Source organism: Protomyctophum bolini (assembly GCF_963924005.1).
Source record: "Protomyctophum bolini genome assembly, chromosome: 17".
In the NCBI taxonomy this organism is placed as follows: Eukaryota; Metazoa; Chordata; class Actinopteri; order Myctophiformes; family Myctophidae; genus Protomyctophum; species Protomyctophum bolini.
This window is the reverse complement of record NC_137878.1, coordinates 10659554-10678143: the sequence shown is the minus strand read 5'-3', so window position 1 is coordinate 10678143 and position 18590 is coordinate 10659554. Positions and strand designations below refer to the sequence as shown.

Here is an 18590-nt window from a genome sequence, read left to right as displayed (position 1 = left end):
GTTCGGGTATAGACATTGACCATACCATAGGCACACTGCATGAGGGCACTGCCAATACAAACTAATAGGCGAGTGGGCTCCCGGACAGTCCCAGTGAACATTTCGGAACGCACCCAAACACTAACGAAACCAACTTCCGGTTATTTCCCTTCTTTCGTTCAGTACCATAACAACACATGTGCGCCCTCTACTGTCTGTTTGACGCAATTACACAGTTTGAGTTTACTGAGACATTAACAATAATAGAGAATAAGGAACTGTAGGCCTTAGATATATACTCAGATACTCTAAGTCTAAGCTGTAGGCTGGGAACTGGGAAGGATACAAATGTACAATGTACAACAGAGTAGACAGACAGACAGACAGACAGACAGACAGACAGACAGACAGACAGACAGAATGAAAGAGGCCACAGGTTCGTCTGGGTTTCCGAGGCTACATAGCCGGTTGACCGACTGACCGACCCATTTTTAAGGGACCAAGCAGTCCTGAAGGTACCTACTTGATCCCTTATTGTTTTTGTCTGTTCTTTTCTTCTCCTTCTGCCAAAAATAGAAGTTCTGGCTGGACCGTGCAGTCGTTTTTTGTGAAACTCTGTAATATGGTAGAGGCCGGGCCATACCAAACGGTGAGGATGCGAAGAAGCCCACGACCATTGGCCAAAGGGTGGCGCTATAGCACTCAATTGAAAATGCAAACTTTGATCACGCATAGCTCATGAACCGTTTGACCGCCGGCAATCATGCCGATCATCATGCCGAACAAGTATCGTGCTCTTACTGTTGACCTCTGACCTCTAGATCACCTGTCATTTTGAATTTTATGAAAATCAGTATCTCCTCCCAGGATCTTTGATCGAAATACTTTGGACCTATACGGACAAGGGAATCACACCACAGGCGTGATTTGAACCTGTGGCCTATTTCCACGGAAAGTCACTGTGAGAGCTCAATACCTGGCCTGTAGCCCACCCTGTATACTACCCCCCCTTCCCCGGGCCCTTTTAAGGGCCACTTCCTCTCTAGCCTCAGTCCCAGGCTTACTCATCTGCGAAGAGAGCTTCCTATGCTTTTGCTGTGACCTTGCCGTGGTCGAGAGGCTTAGTGATTCAGTGACCCTGGTTCCGGTTGACCTGGACAGGTTTAAGTTACCACACCGGTTTGGTCACAGGTGAGAGTCCAAACTAACAGCAATATCTCTGTAGAGTACACAAAATCATTATATTATGTACCTTTGCCTTAAAAGTAACTTCCGTAACAATGATATAGAGATGTAGATATAAATGAAAAGATGCATTAAAGGGTTGCAACATAATCTTTATTTGTTTTGTACAGTATTTCAACTGGACAACTTTAAATTCATTATATATTTTTTCTTTACATTTCTAATATTGTTAATGCTTTCTGTATGTTTGTAATTCTTATGTTCATGTTTGTGTGTCGTGTTCAGTTTAGGTGTATCAGTTTCTCGTCGCTCATTCATACCGTCGGTAAAGTCAAGTCAAGTCACAGTTTAAGATGGGTAATTGTAAGCAAATGAACATCAAGTAAGATATTGAAATAAATATTTTTTTAAAGAAAGAAATGAGAGGACCAGAATAGAGAATATATATCAAGACTGGTCGGTGAGAGCATATGAAAAAATATTTTTTACAAACATGTAGCATTGTAAACATTTGTAGCATAGACATTACTTGACTAAGCCAAGCATGGCTTCATAGTTTTGATATAGACATCAACAGTTTCTAGGACGGAAGACAAGAAAGTCAGATTTGAGCTATTTTAGTGATTTTTCTAATCAACAGATAGTAGGTTCCTGATTATTTCCTGAACTGACGCCTGACAATCTTGTGGTTTAAACACAATTACTCAAAAATATAGCCCCAAGTATCCAATAACCACATCAGGCAGTAAGAACAAGAAGACCAGAAAATCACCTTTTAGTCCCTTGGTGACGGCACTCAGCATTTCGCCACTTCTCAGAAGTGATTCGAAGCGCATCAGAATTGAGGTGTGACAAGGGGGATTTGTCCCTGTGTCAATGTAATGTATCAGAACATACATATACCTCCATTTAAATGTTTTGATCACGTTTTAATGTAAATTACTTCACAATTTCGGAAGAAGAAAAAGTCTAGTTGCCTCTTTTAACTCCACCCAGTGGAAGGAGTACAACAAGAAAAAGGTAGCTTCAATATAGGTACTCCCACAGTCGAGACACGAAGATGCAGCTAAGAGCAGGAGTCATTTCTTGGTTTTTAAGCACCGCCTATGCTGCAAGTTGCAGCTCGCTTGCCGTTTAAAAACCAGGAAGTGACTCCTGCGCCAAGCTGCATCTTGCATCTTCGTGACGCGACTGTCTGGATGCAGGTTATCAGTCTTAGCCTCTGGAGGGGGTGCCTGATTTTAGATCTTTTTTTGAAAATATTATTGCAGTTAAGTTTCGTGCAGTCTCTTTGCTTTAGCTCCTTGCCGATAAAAACTAAAAAAAGTAACTGACCTATCAGACCTTCAACCGAGTGTGAGAGACTAATCTATTGTTGGCTGCGTGAAGATTGCCAATTACAGTCTAATGACTAAAGGAGAAAAACCTTAAGATTAGTATTTCACTCAGCCAACGAGCTTTGGTGAAATAACTTTTGACAAAAAAGTAAATGTCCAATTATTGTCTTCCGAGCCAGGTGAGTTTTGTGCCATTTTACATAACCATAGTTCTATCAGCGCATACTTTCTTTGCACACCAAAAGTAGAGGGGCTACAGCCCATGAGCAGCACTAGCTACGCTGCATTCTATACCTGATACTTTGTCCAACAAATTGAAACCTAATTGGACAGCCTGTAATTTGCAGTCCTCCCACAAAAGATTAGACAGCTAAGAGCATTGCGCCAGTTTCACACCAATAGACCGCAAACTGCTTTAGAGACCAGTATGCAATAATAAAGTCTACCTTTTTTTTCTTCTTTTCAGACAATTAATTCTGATTAATTGGTTTTGATTCAATTCCTTATTTAGGTGCCCACATAAAGAATGCCACTTCTTGGAAGAAACAATGGCAAGCAATGTAACTTTTTAAGATAAGAAAAATAGAGCAGCAATGTTTTTGCACAAAATGTGTGCACATTCAAGTACAAATGAAAGGAAAAAAGTAAAGGAAAAAAAACAAATCTATAAATCAAAGGGATACACATGAACCTCCAGTCTTTGTTGGTCGGATTGGCACTTTAGTGAATAGGAGTGCATTTTGTTTTCTTTCTCATAAATATAAATCTTTTTGATACATGGGTTCTTTTTAAAATTGCAATGCCACCGATCTGCTGTTCTTTGTAGAGCATGCACAGAAGTGGACATGCAACTGAAGACTATAAATACTCCACATATAAGTGATGCAGAGTTTAGTTCTTGTTGCTCAATTTTTCATAATTTCACAAATGCCTTTTACCATTTATGTCTGCTAGGAGCATACCGTACATGTTCTGTGGATGACATATGTTGCAGCACTGGCATGTCATATGCCTGCCCTATCACCAAATGCTTCACGCCTTGCAACATCTGACACTAGCATGCTCTGTACTGTACTGTGTTGAGAAGATGACAGCTGAAGTAAAACTAGAATACCAGAACAGATAAGACAGTAGATACAGGTGACAAATTAAAGGAAAAGCCAGTGTCTTTGTTGGTCTCTCTATTGAGAAACATATACCCTGGTGTTGGGTGGGACATGTACTGACTGAAGATTTCTGAAGATCGTTTTTTTTAACTGGATTGGGCAATAGATGCACCATCAGTGATTTAGTTCAGACATCGTTGCAATTGCCTCTCTGTCAGGAAAGGGAGTCAACTGACAAGATGTACAGATTGTAGCTTTAAATAACAAAACATTGCAATTTAATTTGTCACCCTCAGTATACAAATGTTCACAAGTCCTATAAAATTAAGGGAAGTTAAATGTTATCTATAAAGAAACACTAACCTGCTTATGACAATTGCATGACCATTTCATGAAAGGGTATTTAGCTGACCAATTGGTTTTAGAGTATCGCTCTATTTAAATGTACACAGCACAATCCTCTGTGTATATAGTCAATGATTTATGGGCTTAAGCCAGTCTGTTTTAAACAGTCAATCTACAGAACATGAGCTCCCAGTCAGACTTGGATAGGGGACACAGTAATAGCATTAGTCGATCTCTTCCTCACACAGTGCTTGTCAGTCAAACATCACACTACCAGACAATTCTGAGCCATGAGCTCCGTCCACAACCCCTTCACGCTGATCCTGGAACAGCTCTGCCTGCGCCTTCCCCAGTGGTTTAGGGTCAGTTGAAGCAAACCTGATGCAGGATCACAGTTTCCAGGGCAAATTCAAACCAACATTAAGTCATGTGGCTAGGGGCTGGAAAAGGCTTCCATAAAACACCAGGAGATTTTTGGATAGCCGGAAAACTAAGTTTCTTTATTAAACTCTTCTTCAAAGACAACAGGATTAAAAAAAAGAAGAAATTGCTGTTGCTTTGTGAGAGAAAAAGTGCAGTTTCCTTAACGGAAGTGCAATGATAAAAAAAAAAAAGCTCTTTTCAAATTTCCGAGGTAACCGACTAACCGTTGAAATGTCGATAATAAATAATCTTTGTGATTATGGAAGCCATTTCCACATTCTACTAGCCACTCATCTGTGTGAGGTGTGTGTACAGTGTCTGCTGGTGTTGTATGCAAGTGTGCATGAAGTGTGTGTGCAAATATATATATTCTGTACTAGAAGTTTCTGTTGCGGTTAGGCTTGTCACTTGTCTTAGAGAAATATCCCCAGCCAAATCCTGGCTGTTTCGAGACCCACGGGGAAAGAAAAAAAACAAAACAAGTGTGTGTCTCACACTTTCCTACCAGTCAGGCAGGCAGAGAAGGATAGGCTATATATCAATACCTAAACATATTACAATGGACCCATGCGACATCACTATCAGCTGTCACTTCCATTCCTCACAATACAGTGATGTAGAATGCAGAAGTTTAGATATCAACTCTAATTGCTAAACAAGACAGCACCACCACTACACTAACACTGTTAAATGCCAGTAAAAACCAACTACATATGGCCCAAAGCCTATACCTTTCCACTTTGCATGCTGCAACCACAAATATCGATGTTCTCTGCCTATCATCTCATCTTTCTGAGCCAACTATCTGCGTTTGGCCAGGGATACTCTGTGACTGTTAAGTAGGGTAATAAAACGCCATGCAAAAACCCTACCACATATGCTGGGGGGAAACAGGGGGGGGGGGGGTCGGGGCAGGTGGGTAGCAGCACAGGGCCTAGCTAACCAGCAGCAACTTTATTTACACCGGGATTCAATTTTAAATCAAAAATATAAGCCTCGAGTTAGAGTCCAGTGAGATCCAACGTGAACGCACGGACCTCAGTGGACACCTTGACCCCACTCTGAATCATCATGATCCCTTGAAAGCCAAAGCCAATGTAAACCAGAATTTGCCCGGAGAAGTTTCAGACGCAATGTGCTGCGGGTTGGATCCTTTACCCCCCCCAGCAATGCATTGTATAAGAGTTAGATGAACACTTCATATTTCAATTGTATCGTTGTTAATAACACAGCACACGACGAACATTAGATCTCTATACTATATCAACCTCGAAAAAAAACCTGGATATTTTCATTTTTATATCAATTCCAATATGTCCCCCTCCCACGACGCCCCAATTCATTCCCTTTCTGAAATCTCGTTCAGATCCCTTCCTATGCCCACACCATTTCATTTTTTTTTTGTTAGTTTTCTTTTTTACGTTTTGAAGCCACATGCTTCTTATCTTTGATCCCCACACCCCGCCATTTGACTCAGTCCTCAAAACAAAAAATTAAAATAAAGAGGGAAAGAGGTTAAACATTGCAAGATGGCAAAAACAATACCTGCTGTAAAAGTAAAGTGTGTGTGCTGTCTGCCTTGGTCTCCTACGTTCTAGTCTTAACCGGAGCCTCAGTGTCCGGGGCTCTCTGGATTAGATTCTGAGCCGAAAAACAGTTGCACATCAATACAGGGGAGTGGGGGGGGACTCAAACTAAAAAATAAAGCTGATAAATAAAGATGAGGGAAAAAACTATAAAACGAAAGAGCATAAAATGTTACAAGATTATTATCTCTTTTAATTGCACTAAGTCAGACTGACATCAATAGCCGGGCATATTTTACCTCATGAACCCCTGAAAGCATTTTTTATGTTTGTTTGTTTGTTTGTTTCATGGGTCTGCATGGGTAATCCAATGTCCCACTGGGGGAAAAACAAAAAATAAAACTCTGAGGGAAAATATAAAGATATTGACCAAAAACCATCATTCCCCGCTGAAGAAAGAATCTCACGGGTATGAAATGGTAGGAAGATGTCTCTATGTGCGTTTAGTTTTAAGCCAGGACACTCACTTTGGGCTTTTGAGGTGATTGATTCCTCCAATAACCATATTGTTGTTTTTGAGTTTGTTTCCCTTCCCTCTCTGCTTTTGCCTACAGGGCTTGCGTTCTAACGAGACGTTGACAGGTCTGTGCTGCTATAGCAGCAAGCGCGGGACAGATTCCGTAGGCTGGAGAGCAGTGTGAGATTTGGGGAGGGGGGGGGGGGGTAGAGAGTGGTAGACGCCTAGACGAGAAAGCACGCATGGAGATATGACTCGGGCATCTGGGGCCCCCACACTTCTCTAGGGGGGGGCCCCCATACTTCTCAAGAGTATGGGGAGGTGGGGGATTGGTGGTTGGGTTTTTGGGTGGGTATTTTTGGAGGAGGGGGAGAAAGGGTGAGTTATAGCTGGAAGCCATCCATGGGGGCCTCTTGCTGCGGGAAAAGGAACTGCTGGTTAGCCTGGTCTACTTGAGGCGCCAGGCTGGGGTCTTCTTCCTCCACGCCAAAGTAGTGCTCGATGAGATCGAAGGCCTTCTGGTAGATCTCCTGGTTGTCGTGGCTCTGGAGGAACTCAATCTTGTCCAAACCTGAGCAGGAGGATGTGCGTGCAAACCATTAAATACATGCAATCTGGAACTTAGTTTAACCCCTTTTGGTGTTTTAACTAAGCATTATGTTATACTTTACCTATTGAAAAATAGCAGATCTACAAGCTCATAGCGCGCCACCGAGTGGCGCACTACGAGCTTGTAGGTCTGCTATTTTAGAAAAATCTTAAAATGCGTCACACATATTTGAATACTGTATATATTCGAGCGAACGTTTATTTTTAACGTCAGGCCTAAATGGGTTAATGAATCAATGATTATTTTCAGGGTTAGGCAAACACATCGATATCGGCCAATGTTGGTTGTTTTCTTAAATAATCGGTATCACTCAGATGTAAAAATTGCCCAGATGTGAACAATCGATTGATTGCTTCGGTCTAGCTGCTGTTAGTTGTGTGTGTGTGTGTGTGTGTGTGTGTGTGTGTGTTACTAGGGTTTATTACCATATGCCTCCTCTATGAGGCTGCAGTAAGGGTTGACTCCAGTGCCGTTGTTCTCCTGCTTGGCCTCCTGCTCTCCGAGTCTCAGTATGTTCTCCAGCCCGTTCAGAGCCACCTGCACGATCTTGGAGTCCATCACGGTCAGCAGGTCACACAGGGGCTTGATGCAACCCAAGTTCACCAGGTACCTGCGTGCAGACACGCACACACGATCAGTATTTCACACGTGGAGACAGAATCCGATCATACGGAGTCAATTTGGCGAGAGGACACATTGCTCAGAGGTGTCCTGTGACATTCCGCCGTAATTCAATCTGCTCAGGCGTTTTGCAATGACAACACGTACACGCATGAGCATGAGGGAGTGCAACAAACCATGTGCAACCCAGATTCGGCACAAGGGACTAAATTAATTTCGTTCCTATGCCACCAAAATGTGCAACAGTCATTAAGACATGTGAATCCCTTGACTCCTTCAAAACTGCTCTAAAGGGGCACCTACGGACGTCTGCAATTCGAAACTGGCGCCCGTAAAATCTGAATCCCCCACCCAACCCTATTCCCCCTCACTGTATATGTTATGGTGTCGTCCATTCACAGTTAACAGTTTTTTTGTATCGATTTGTACTTGAAATGTACTGTAATTCTGAAAACTGTTCAATCAAAAAGATGCACATATTACACACACAAAGTTCAGAAGACATCTAATGTCTCTGGGGCCATGAAGGCATTTTGATGTGATTTCAAGTGATTCACACAAGTTAGCGATTCCAGCATCATGAGAAAAAAGAAGACGAATATTCCTAAGATCTGAACTACCCGCTCCCTGATCAGGCCAATAAGAAATAAATAAAAAATAAATAAACATTTGTTTTTTTTGTCTCTCATCAAAAATCACCCTTCAAGAAAGCAGTGTTAATAGCAGCGTGGCTTCCATATGGCTGTCAGTCATCTGTGACACTACAGGGGCGCCTGCCACTGTTTATTGTAGCGCTACAGTGCTACAACTCCAACACGGCAGTGACGGCACAGCATTTCTTGACAGAAAGTAGCATCATAACGGTGGATTTTTATTATGAAACAAACTATTTGCCGTTTGAATGAGGATAATTCAAGCTTTCCCTACAGCTGCAATGTCGGCGAGTTTAACGTCGTTTGATACAAGCAGATACAATTTGGATGAATGTGCAGTCAATGGATGGTATTGCAACTCTAGATTCATCCCATTATAAAGAAATCTAGTGTTTCAAATTGCGGCTAGGTGAGCATAAGAAATGTGGCACTGGTCGCTCCAGAGGTACGGTACGGTACGGTACAGACAGACACACCTTCAGAAAGACAAGGAATAGAGTGGAAGACAGACTGAGGCAGGCAGTTCTCAACAGAGCTGTCATCTCACATAATTAATAACGAAATGTTGAGTGAAGGTTGAAAAGAGGAAAGGCTCATTTGTCAAATTTCGATTCGTCGTCGTTAGTACATGGCGGTGTTCTGCGCAGAGCTGGGAGGGACGTCTGACCTGATCTGTTCTGGCGTTCCTCCAGACGTGGCGTTGGTGATCGCCCACGCCGCCTCTTTTCTGGTCCTGAACTCCGCCTTCTGCAGGATGTCTATCAGAACCGGGAAGATGTTGGCGTCGATCACCGTCTGGGAGGACAGCCAAAATAATAATAATAAAAAAAGAAACAGCATCAGCAACCTGTGTGTGTACTTGGCATATCTCTGCTGTCAGGAAGAAACCACCTAACTCATTTTTCTGGAATTTAAGAAAACCTTATGTTTTTCAAACAAAGCAATACTGCCTCAAAGTTGGTATTGTGACTTTATAAATTGTCAATTACTTACATGAGAGGTGGTGGAATTGGCTGCTTTAGCAGTGCTTTTTACGATTTTCATTGGTTCAATATTTTTTAACCAACAGACGTAAAAGGGTGTTCAATAGCATTGATTGATCTCCCGAAAATATGTATCGACAGCATTTTTTAGTAGCTGCCATTCTACCAAACAACTTCACAGGTGAGGCAAGAAACCCAAGGTTAATAACACATAACTTAGACATTTTTTACATAAAGAGACAAACAATGCAAAAAAAAGAGTAAGTATTCAAATTAACCAATCAATTACAAAAAAAAAAATCGTAAAAAGATACACAATTAGGCCCCCGTTGCACGAGAACAGTATCCATAGAAAACGGCAAAATAAAGTATTGTTTGCTGGGGTCCCTTTAGACGAATGCAAATGCAAATATAGCGACTAGCGATGTTGAATGTAAACGATGATGTAAACAAACAGCCTCGTGAAAGGAAGTAGAACGGAAGTGGTTCTTGTACATGTGTGCCTGGCATGGTGCCTCGTCTATCTGGAAGTCCATCACAGCCACCTGGCATGAACTTACAGCACTGTCAGTCATTACGGCGTCTCCGTGTAAAAGCTGAATAAACAAAATGACGCAGCAGGCCTTTGCCGTTTTCTCTGGAGCCCGTTTCCGTCTAAAAGTGGTCTTAAGATAAACATTTTTCACGTCTGGGTACTTTTCTCCAAGACAGAACTGTGAAGTTCAACGTCGACTACATTTGGGCTATAATTTGTCTCGTCACCTGTATCTGCGCCCTGTTCCCCGCCGTGATGTTGGAGATGGTCCAGCACGCCTCCTTACGGATGGACTCTTTGGCGCTGCTGAGCAGGTGCAGCAGGCAGGGCAGGGCGGAGCAGTTCAAAACCACCTGTACGCAGGGCGAGAGACACCGGCTTTTGAACAGAGGCCACACTGACGGGTTTCACTGATCGATTTATTATATTTGTCATAGAGTATATACTGTAGGCTAAAGTGAACTCTTCACATTAGGTACAGGAATTTCACCTTTTGATTTGTATATGTGTCCTCTTGGGAGTGTCATAATCTAGTAGCTATGTCTCGTCTGTATGTGTCCATTTATGACCAAATATGGATATCAGCAATTGTTCCATACAGTATGTATGCAGCACAGCTGTCAGTAGGCTACTTGAATGCAGCAAACGAGGCCAACTGCCTCGTTACAAATGGCGCCTACAAGGTGAACCGCATCCAAATCAAGTTAAACAGCCATCTGTTTCTGGAAACGTTTTCCACTTGCCTTGGGGTTTCCTAGCCATCTCTATCAGCTATACACGCTCTCAGAGCAAAGCCTTTCATATATTTGAAAGCCAAGTCATTAAAAACAAATAAGACAATTAACTAAGGGTTTATAATATAGAATACAAAGCCATGTGTCATGCCATGTGTGTTTTGATGTTAATGTTATGGTTTTAGTGGAGGCCAGCTACATTGGATATTTGATCCATACAATCATACAGAGGATAAATGTTAATATTGCGGCTGTGGGTCAAATGGGGTGGTTCACTGCTATGCCGCATGTGGTTGTAAAAGCAGCATGTGCCCTAGGATGACACAGTTGTAGTACAAATTAATGTGTTAAATCATGCATAGACATAATCATAGCCTAGGGCATTTCTACATGTGGTCTCAATTTTGCTCTGTAATTACAACATTGGCATCACAGAGCTCCAGAGTAGTGTACATTGAGATAAGCTTGAAATGTAGTATTCCGTTCAAACGACTTAAAACCCTATATACTGTTGACCAGTGTCCCCCAGGGGTCTATAGTTAGTCCCCTCTATAGCACATATAAAAGCACCGCAGTGCAACACATTATGAGCTGCTATTCTTTGCAGAACATTTGCATATTATGATATATCCATAATAACAGGGACGGTTAAAAAAGAAAAAGAAAAGACAAACCACTCACCTGTGTTTGGATGTCATCTCCAGTGACGATGTTCCCTACAGCTCTCAAAGCAGGGGATGCCACCTTATAGTCCGTGTGCCTGCAGAAAGGTGGGTTCATTAAAAGGATAAATACATACTAAAGATGTCCCGATACTGTATCGGGAAAAGTATCGGATCGACCCTTATTTGTCATATCGGGTCATATCGGCATCGGTGAATATGCCAGTCTAGCCACCGATCCGACGCAGGGGTAAGGGGTTCGACATGGCAGGTAAATAAAATGTTGGGACATGTGGAGTTTGCTTTGGAGTTGCCCCAAACTGAAAGTGCATATTTGATTGAGGAGTCTGCTATAAACACAACACGAGATATAAAACTAGAAACACAGCATGAGATCACGACACTGGTATCGGCTAGCACAGAAATTGTGTTATCGTAAAGCGAAAAATCGGGACATCCCTAATACCCTTATGAATTCGGCTCATTGTATACACAGTACAATGAGCATGAATCATGACTTGTTGTCTCACACAAGTCTAGCCGGGAGTCACCACATTGTCGACTCATGTGTCAACAATGTACTGCCTCTCAGGCCGAGAGAATGTCACACTTTGTCGACTGACTCACATGAGTAATTCTACGAGGCGCCTGCACACGCCCGAGTCAATGACGGCCTGGATCTTGTCGTTGGGTCCGTCCGAGAGGTAGGACAGAGCCCAGCAGGCGTCCGCCAGAAGGTCGGGATCACTGCTGAACAAGAGCCTGGAAAGCACTGGCAGACAGGGAGACACCTAGAGGAAACGCAGATAAACAAACGCATGCTAATATATTATGAAGACAAACATGACATCCTGTCATTACTTTCCTAAATTGTCAAAAGATTAATCAATCGACAAGGTTGAAACACATTGATTACAACACAACTAATCCTTATGGGACATTAACAGCAGAGAAGCAAGAAAAAAATGCACTGATCCAAAACATGACATTTATGAGTCGTGTTTACAAGTGACAAGCGACAGAATGCTACTTAGTATACCGTCAAATAGGACATTATTACAGGCCGACATATTAGATAATTTAGGCAGATCATGAACTACTCAAGGCACGTGTATAGCTTGACAACACCATTATTCTGGATTTAAAAATGTGGTTATTAAAATAAATGTTTTTAGATGGGCTTCCACTCTTTGGCACAGGCCAAGACGATCATCTGGTTTCAATGTCATGTTGGACCACACCTTCTCAAAGACGGGCGGGGGGTTCTTCCCTCTGCAGAGGTTAGATAGAGCCCACACTGCATTCCTTGTCATGGTCAGTCTAGTGGATTTGGTCAGAAGCCTGGGGAATAAAAGACAATTCATGTCGAGGTCACACACACATTAAATAAAACTCACCAGCTAGAGGGCTGCATGAGTGGCATGTCAAAACTGGCAGATAGGAGACTTACATTAAAAGTGGTGGAAGGATATTGCAGTTTAGCACGTAGTCTCTGCACACAGCGCTGTCTCCTGCAATATTACCCAAGGCCCACACAGCCTTAAGAAAAGACAGAAATAAACAACATATTATATACGGAATGTACAGTATGTATGTACAGTATATGTGTGTATATATAAAAAATAATCTTTCCCCTTTTTTGGTCGTTATGCCAATTCCCCAATTTTCCTCACAGATGTTTAGTCTGTCACTGCCAATCCCTAGTTGGTCATGTGGGAAGGTGTAGACAAACACTGTCTCTACACATGAAGTCGCCAGCTGTTTCTTTTCACCCGACAGTAAGGAGTTTCAAAGGGAGGGCGTCACGTGTGGAGGAACACGCTATCCCTCCTAGTTACGCTCCCTGAACAACCTGTAAAAGTCTATTCATACTCCAGTGATAAGGTGACCACTGAAACGGTGGTTAGTAAAAACAGAGATGTTTTCGGGTGAGTCGCTTATCACCACGGTGTGACATCATGTTGTAGTTTTCCCAACCACCGTGGTGGTCACCTCATCACCTAAAACTGGAGTATGAATAGGGCTTTAGAGTTGCTAGTGCAGCGACAGATCAGGCACAGTCAAACACGGCGAATTGTGTTTGATGCCCATGTGTTAGTCCCCGTTGGGGTGGGCAGGAATTTTGCCCCTGTGCCACCTGGACACATTTGATCGTACGAGCTGTGTTTTTCGTTTCATAACTAAAGTGAACAGTAGTGGCCAAAGCAACGTTCCCTCTGACTGACCTGTTCCTGGACATCTTCAAAGTCCGAGTTAAGGAGTTCTATGAAGATGGGCACTGCCCCAGCCTCAATCACTGTCTTTGTCTGCATGGATGTGCCTGAGGCTATGTTAGTCAGCGCCCAAGCTGCCTCGAACTGCAAAGAAATGGTGAGAAAGACCTTTCAGAAAAAAGATTGTTGACATTTATACAAAAAAGATAAATAAATAACCGTTAACCGAGCGCTGACCTGTAATGTGCAGTTGATGCTCTTCTTGAGGAATTCTACAAACCTCTCCACTACTCCTGGTGTGTTTATCACCTCATCGATTGGTGGGTTGGGTTCTGCGCACACACAGACAACACAAAATGTAAGACTGCATCCATCTACACTACAGTACACATGTTCGTTTGGCCTCAGTTATTACTAAGAGAACGAAAAAGTAAAAATGTAGCCTAAACGTACCTTTGGAAAGTAGTTTTCTGAACTTTTGTGTTGTGGTGAGTTGGAGCTCTGGGTCCTCTGAGAAAAGCATCTCAACCATGTCTCTGGTAATAACTCCTTCCTGAAAGACAGCACAAAAGCACAGGCGATCACAACACTACAGTCAACCATCACACTCCATCACCACCATCAACTCAGTGTTCCAATCCACCGGCGGTCTCTATGAGTCTATTTTTGAGGGGCGCTAGCCTGTTTTATGTCCAGCTTTGAGGGTTTGTGTAAACACAAACATTGAAGAAACACTGAAGTGTGTAACCACAAAAGTGAGGACGCAAATTGTGATTGGTCAGAATGGGATGATGTATGATGATAAGAGCACCCCTCACTTCACACAGGTGTGATTTTTAAGGGGAGCTAGCCCCCCTATATACAGCGTTTGTCCTCACACGTCTCAATATTTGCCATTGACAATGAAAGGAGAAATTAGGTCAAACTTCCACCAAATATGACATAAATTAAACATCAAAACATTAAACGCCATTGACAATGAAGGACAAATGTACGTCATATGTAGACGATCAAATCAGCTAACCAATCAGTGGCCAGTATGAGATGATCCATGATGATGTATGATGATAAGAGCGCCCCTCACTTCACACGGGTGTGATCATTTTCACATCAATTAACTAAAGTAAGTATACACCACTAATTTAATTTAATCTGACTGGGTGGGCTCCGACTATACCCGTAGTCTGGTGACCGGTGACGGGTGACAGCCGGAATGTAGACGGCACCCGGGTGAGCAGTATGGGTTAGCGCCCCAGCCTGTGTCCTCCGTGAGGAGGAAGCCCAACAAACCTCTGTGAGGCCTAAGGCCTTTAGGAGGGCCATTATAATACACCACTCCTGAATGGAGTGCCTGGTGCTGGGAGTCTGGTGCAACGCACAGGTCCTGGGCCTGGTGAGAGCAGGAGTGGACCTGGTGAGACGTAGGAGGGGCCCGGACAGGAGTCAACCCACAGAGCCTAGTCCTTCCACGCGCCAGAATTTGGTTCTCCCAGTCCCGGCAGAGAAATATTTGATGCCGGCGGCGGTATATAAATATTTGAAGTTTTTAAGAAAACTTAGGTCAGGTTTTCAAGGCATTTTTAGAATCGGCCTCAGTCAAATGGGTTAAAACATGCTGCTGCAGGCTAGATGATGCTGATTAACAAAGCAGCTTCCATCTGATACAGTATGGTGCATCTGAAAACACTGATCCCTGCCCAGGATTACTTCATGAGAATCTAAACAGCACATTCTGCAGTCGTCACTTTTGACATACAGAAATTGTACAGAACATTTGGCCCACTTTGTCATGTTCCCCGACTGGAAAGCTTCCAGGATTTCCAGGAATGCGTGGGAACCGAGTCAAGTGAAAAGTCTATGTTGTGTGTGTGTGCCGTTTGATGTAATAAGACTTACTGTTAATGGGGAGGTGGGGTAGGAATCCACCAGTGGACTCTCAAACATGGCTGCCTCTTCGTTCAGAACATCCACGTTTCTCCTCTTGAAGAGCTGTGATTAAAAAAGCGTGTCAGAGCCCACCCAGTCAGGTTAAATTAAATCACCAGTATTAACAGCACAGGAAGAAAGTACAGTCAAAGGTGCTAAAGGATAGCACAAAACGCCTTAGGGGCTTGTTTCCATTGTACTCAATTAATCAGTAAAATATGTATACAATACATAAAACATTTGGGGTAGAATCACAAGGTATATTTACAGAGAAAGGAGATGTCCAAGGAGTTAAAACTACGCTAACTTGTATTTTGAGGACAGGAATAATTGTAGGTTAGTTTTGAGAACCTTTATGTCTTTTGGTAGGTCATTCCATTTTTTATTAGATTATTAAGTCTGAGGAAATCATCATTATTATAGCAACATCAATCCATGATAAAATAATAGAGCTTAGCAAAAACTAATTTTATCCACTTCTTTACACCTGTAAACCAGTGATTTGACAATAATGTTGATTATTTTTTATTCTTGATAATATTCCTTTCACACTTGACATACATATAATTGTTCAGATTCAGTATTTCATATTTTCTGGACCATATACCTGTTGTTCTCGTTTTTGTTTCCTGAGCTGGATGCCCTCTTCTTCTCTCCTGCGCCTCATCTCCTCTGGGTTCAGGGCTTTGTTCTTGTAGCGGTTCATCCTGTAGTTGTCTTTGGCCGGACTGGTTGACGGCTCTAAGGCATCAGACAGACAGACAGACAGACAGACAGACATCAGGGTACTGAAGCTGATAGGAGACAAGGAGGGAGGAGGAGTATTTTGTTCCAAAATAGTGCTTGCCGAGTACACAGAGAAGTGAGCAATCAATCACATGATTTATTTTGCCAATGTAATTTGTCAGGAGTCCTGCATTAAGTGTTACCTGTTTTACATGTCACTGCACCAAATGCTAAGGCAATTTCAGTGTAATGTAACCCATAGTTGACACCAATATGTTTTGGGGGTTGTGAGTGACTGGATGTAGAAATCTCCCTTTGGGTCTCAAACTAATAATAGGTCATGCTGATGAAACTGGGTGGGTGCATAAGGTCTATAAATATTTGTTAGGGCTGGGCAATATATACTATAAGCATTGAATAAACAAGCTCATAACTCATAAAGAGGGACTGAACTGCTAAACAAAACAATAACCTAAAAATACCACACACACATGCACACAAACAGTAAAATGCCAGGCTATTCTTCAGCTGGTCAGCTGGCGGGCAGAACAAACGTATTTATTCAGTGGCTTTAAATCGCAGAGTTAGCATAAATCGGGAGCCCACACAGGACAAACCGGCCATTCTCAGCATTTGTGCAGTCATGCCACCAGAACGGGGCATGGGGCAGAGCCCTGAGTCACTGAAATCTGCCACTGGCTCTAAATGGTGCCAGCTAACAATGCCAAAGGACCGTCCTAACAGCAGGGCGTTCTGAGGTTAAATATCAACAACAAGCAGCGCAAATTGAGGTCATGATGATGATTTGGGGGGCATTCACACTTCAACCTTCCTAGGTAAAAAAAAAATCAGCGCATGCGTGTCTAATGCGTCCAGATGGTCAAGCCACAGGCGTGCGGGGGGGCATGGACATAGGTTGTGGCTCTGGACGCCCCTGCTTTTGTTCCCTCCTTGTCGCTGAGCTGTCTGTAGCTGCATGTGTACACTACAAACTGGCCCTATTGGCTCTGTGAAGCTCACAAATAGCTTGGCGGAACACTGTCATTTCAGAGAGATGAGCCCCTGAACCTGCAAGTTGTAACCTTCAGGATGAGGGAGAGCAGCAGCAGTGGAAGAAACATCAAATAATTAAGACAGGTTTTGTGGCAAATGGTCACCAAATCGTGGCACAACAGCATTATAAATAATGTACCCAAGTGGTCCCTTAACATTTTATTTGGTTACATGTATAGACTCTGAGTTAAAATAACTCAGGGTTTTGTCAGGTAGCATCTAGTCATTTATTGCTTCTTCAAGTGAGCCTGAGATATATGAATCCTAATGGGTTCATTGAGCCTCTCTAGTTTGTATGGCTCATCCCCTTTCACAGTCCACTTCCTGCTGGGTGCTTCTGCGTTTTTTCCACACCAACAACAAGTCAACAACATGTTTAGGCTTTAGGGCTGTGGTGCCGACAGACACATTCAACTGTTAACATTAACAATGCTGAACTGTGGTCACATCACTTACTCTACTGAAAATGAAAAACGTTGGACTTCAGCTTATTATGTTTATTTTTTTTTACAAGGACGTCTCCATCAGGCTCCACCATCATCCGTGTCACATGTCAACAAACGCCCACGCTGTATCTGTCTTGTGTGTGTGTCACACGCTGTCAGACAGTCTAATAATAATATTGTTCAATGCTCATTTAGCCGACTTCAATTTCACCACCTCGTCTCAGAAGTCCGAAACGACTGTAATAATTAAAAAACAAGTAAAGGAAAAAGGGGTACAGTTACAGTATAGTGGGGACGTCTCGTTTGAGCTCGAGGCTATGATGATGATCAGCTGAGCTAGCAGGCTAACGTCAATCCACGTTCGCCACCAACGTCAGGTTTAAGTTGAATTTTAATATTGGTTTTGTTGAACGTTGGATTTTGATATTCGATATATCAGCCTGATGATAGCAGTATATCCATTAATAACGCGCTGTTACGGAACACAGTTCCTCTATACGGTGTGTTCTTATATGTCACAACTAAGAGCTAAGCTAGCCGTTTACCCGTTACCAAGCTAGCACGTTAGCCTAGCAAAACAACACATTTGACAACCGACGGTGGGTTTTAACCGAGACACGTATTTACACGTCTATATTCCTGGTGTATGTCCATTACTTACCCATTGTGTTTCAAGTACTGAGTTTTGTTGCTTACGACGACGTCAAATGAATCGTCCTTTTTGTATTTTATCCTTTTTTGTAGCGCTGCTCAAATCGCTCCTGAAAGCAGCAATATGTCGCGACGGAGGAATTACGGGGTGCGAGAGATGTCAAACATAACGGCAGTCGCACGCCGCAAGAGGGGGCCCAAGCTCCACGTTTAAATCATAAATCCCCTCGTTTAAAAAGTCAACAACAAACCTTTTATCTAACAACAACTCTAACACAACCCATTGTTCTTTGTTTGTCCAATGTGACTGCACACTTGCTGCATCTGATGCCACAAATAAATACATAAATAAACATAGA

At 42.7% G+C, this 18590-nt stretch overlaps 1 protein-coding gene across 1 annotated transcript; it reads right to left on the bottom strand.

Annotated features, from left to right (window-relative positions):
- Positions 1-1295: 1295 nt before the first annotated feature.
- On the bottom strand, positions 1296-18363 carry kpna6 (karyopherin alpha 6 (importin alpha 7)). The gene is made up of 14 exons (XM_080787680.1): positions 18242-18363; positions 15963-16096; positions 15326-15418; positions 13883-13982; positions 13667-13761; positions 13442-13573; positions 12667-12755; positions 12458-12557; positions 11844-12007; positions 11236-11314; positions 10048-10173; positions 8970-9097; positions 7454-7638; positions 1296-6989 (listed from the first exon to the last, which is right to left on the bottom strand). Exons 1-14 carry the CDS (start codon positions 18243-18245, stop codon positions 6802-6804), a joined length of 1617 nt encoding a protein of 538 aa, XP_080643806.1. The 5' UTR covers positions 18246-18363; the 3' UTR covers positions 1296-6801.
- Between the last annotated feature and the right edge of the window lie 227 nt (positions 18364-18590).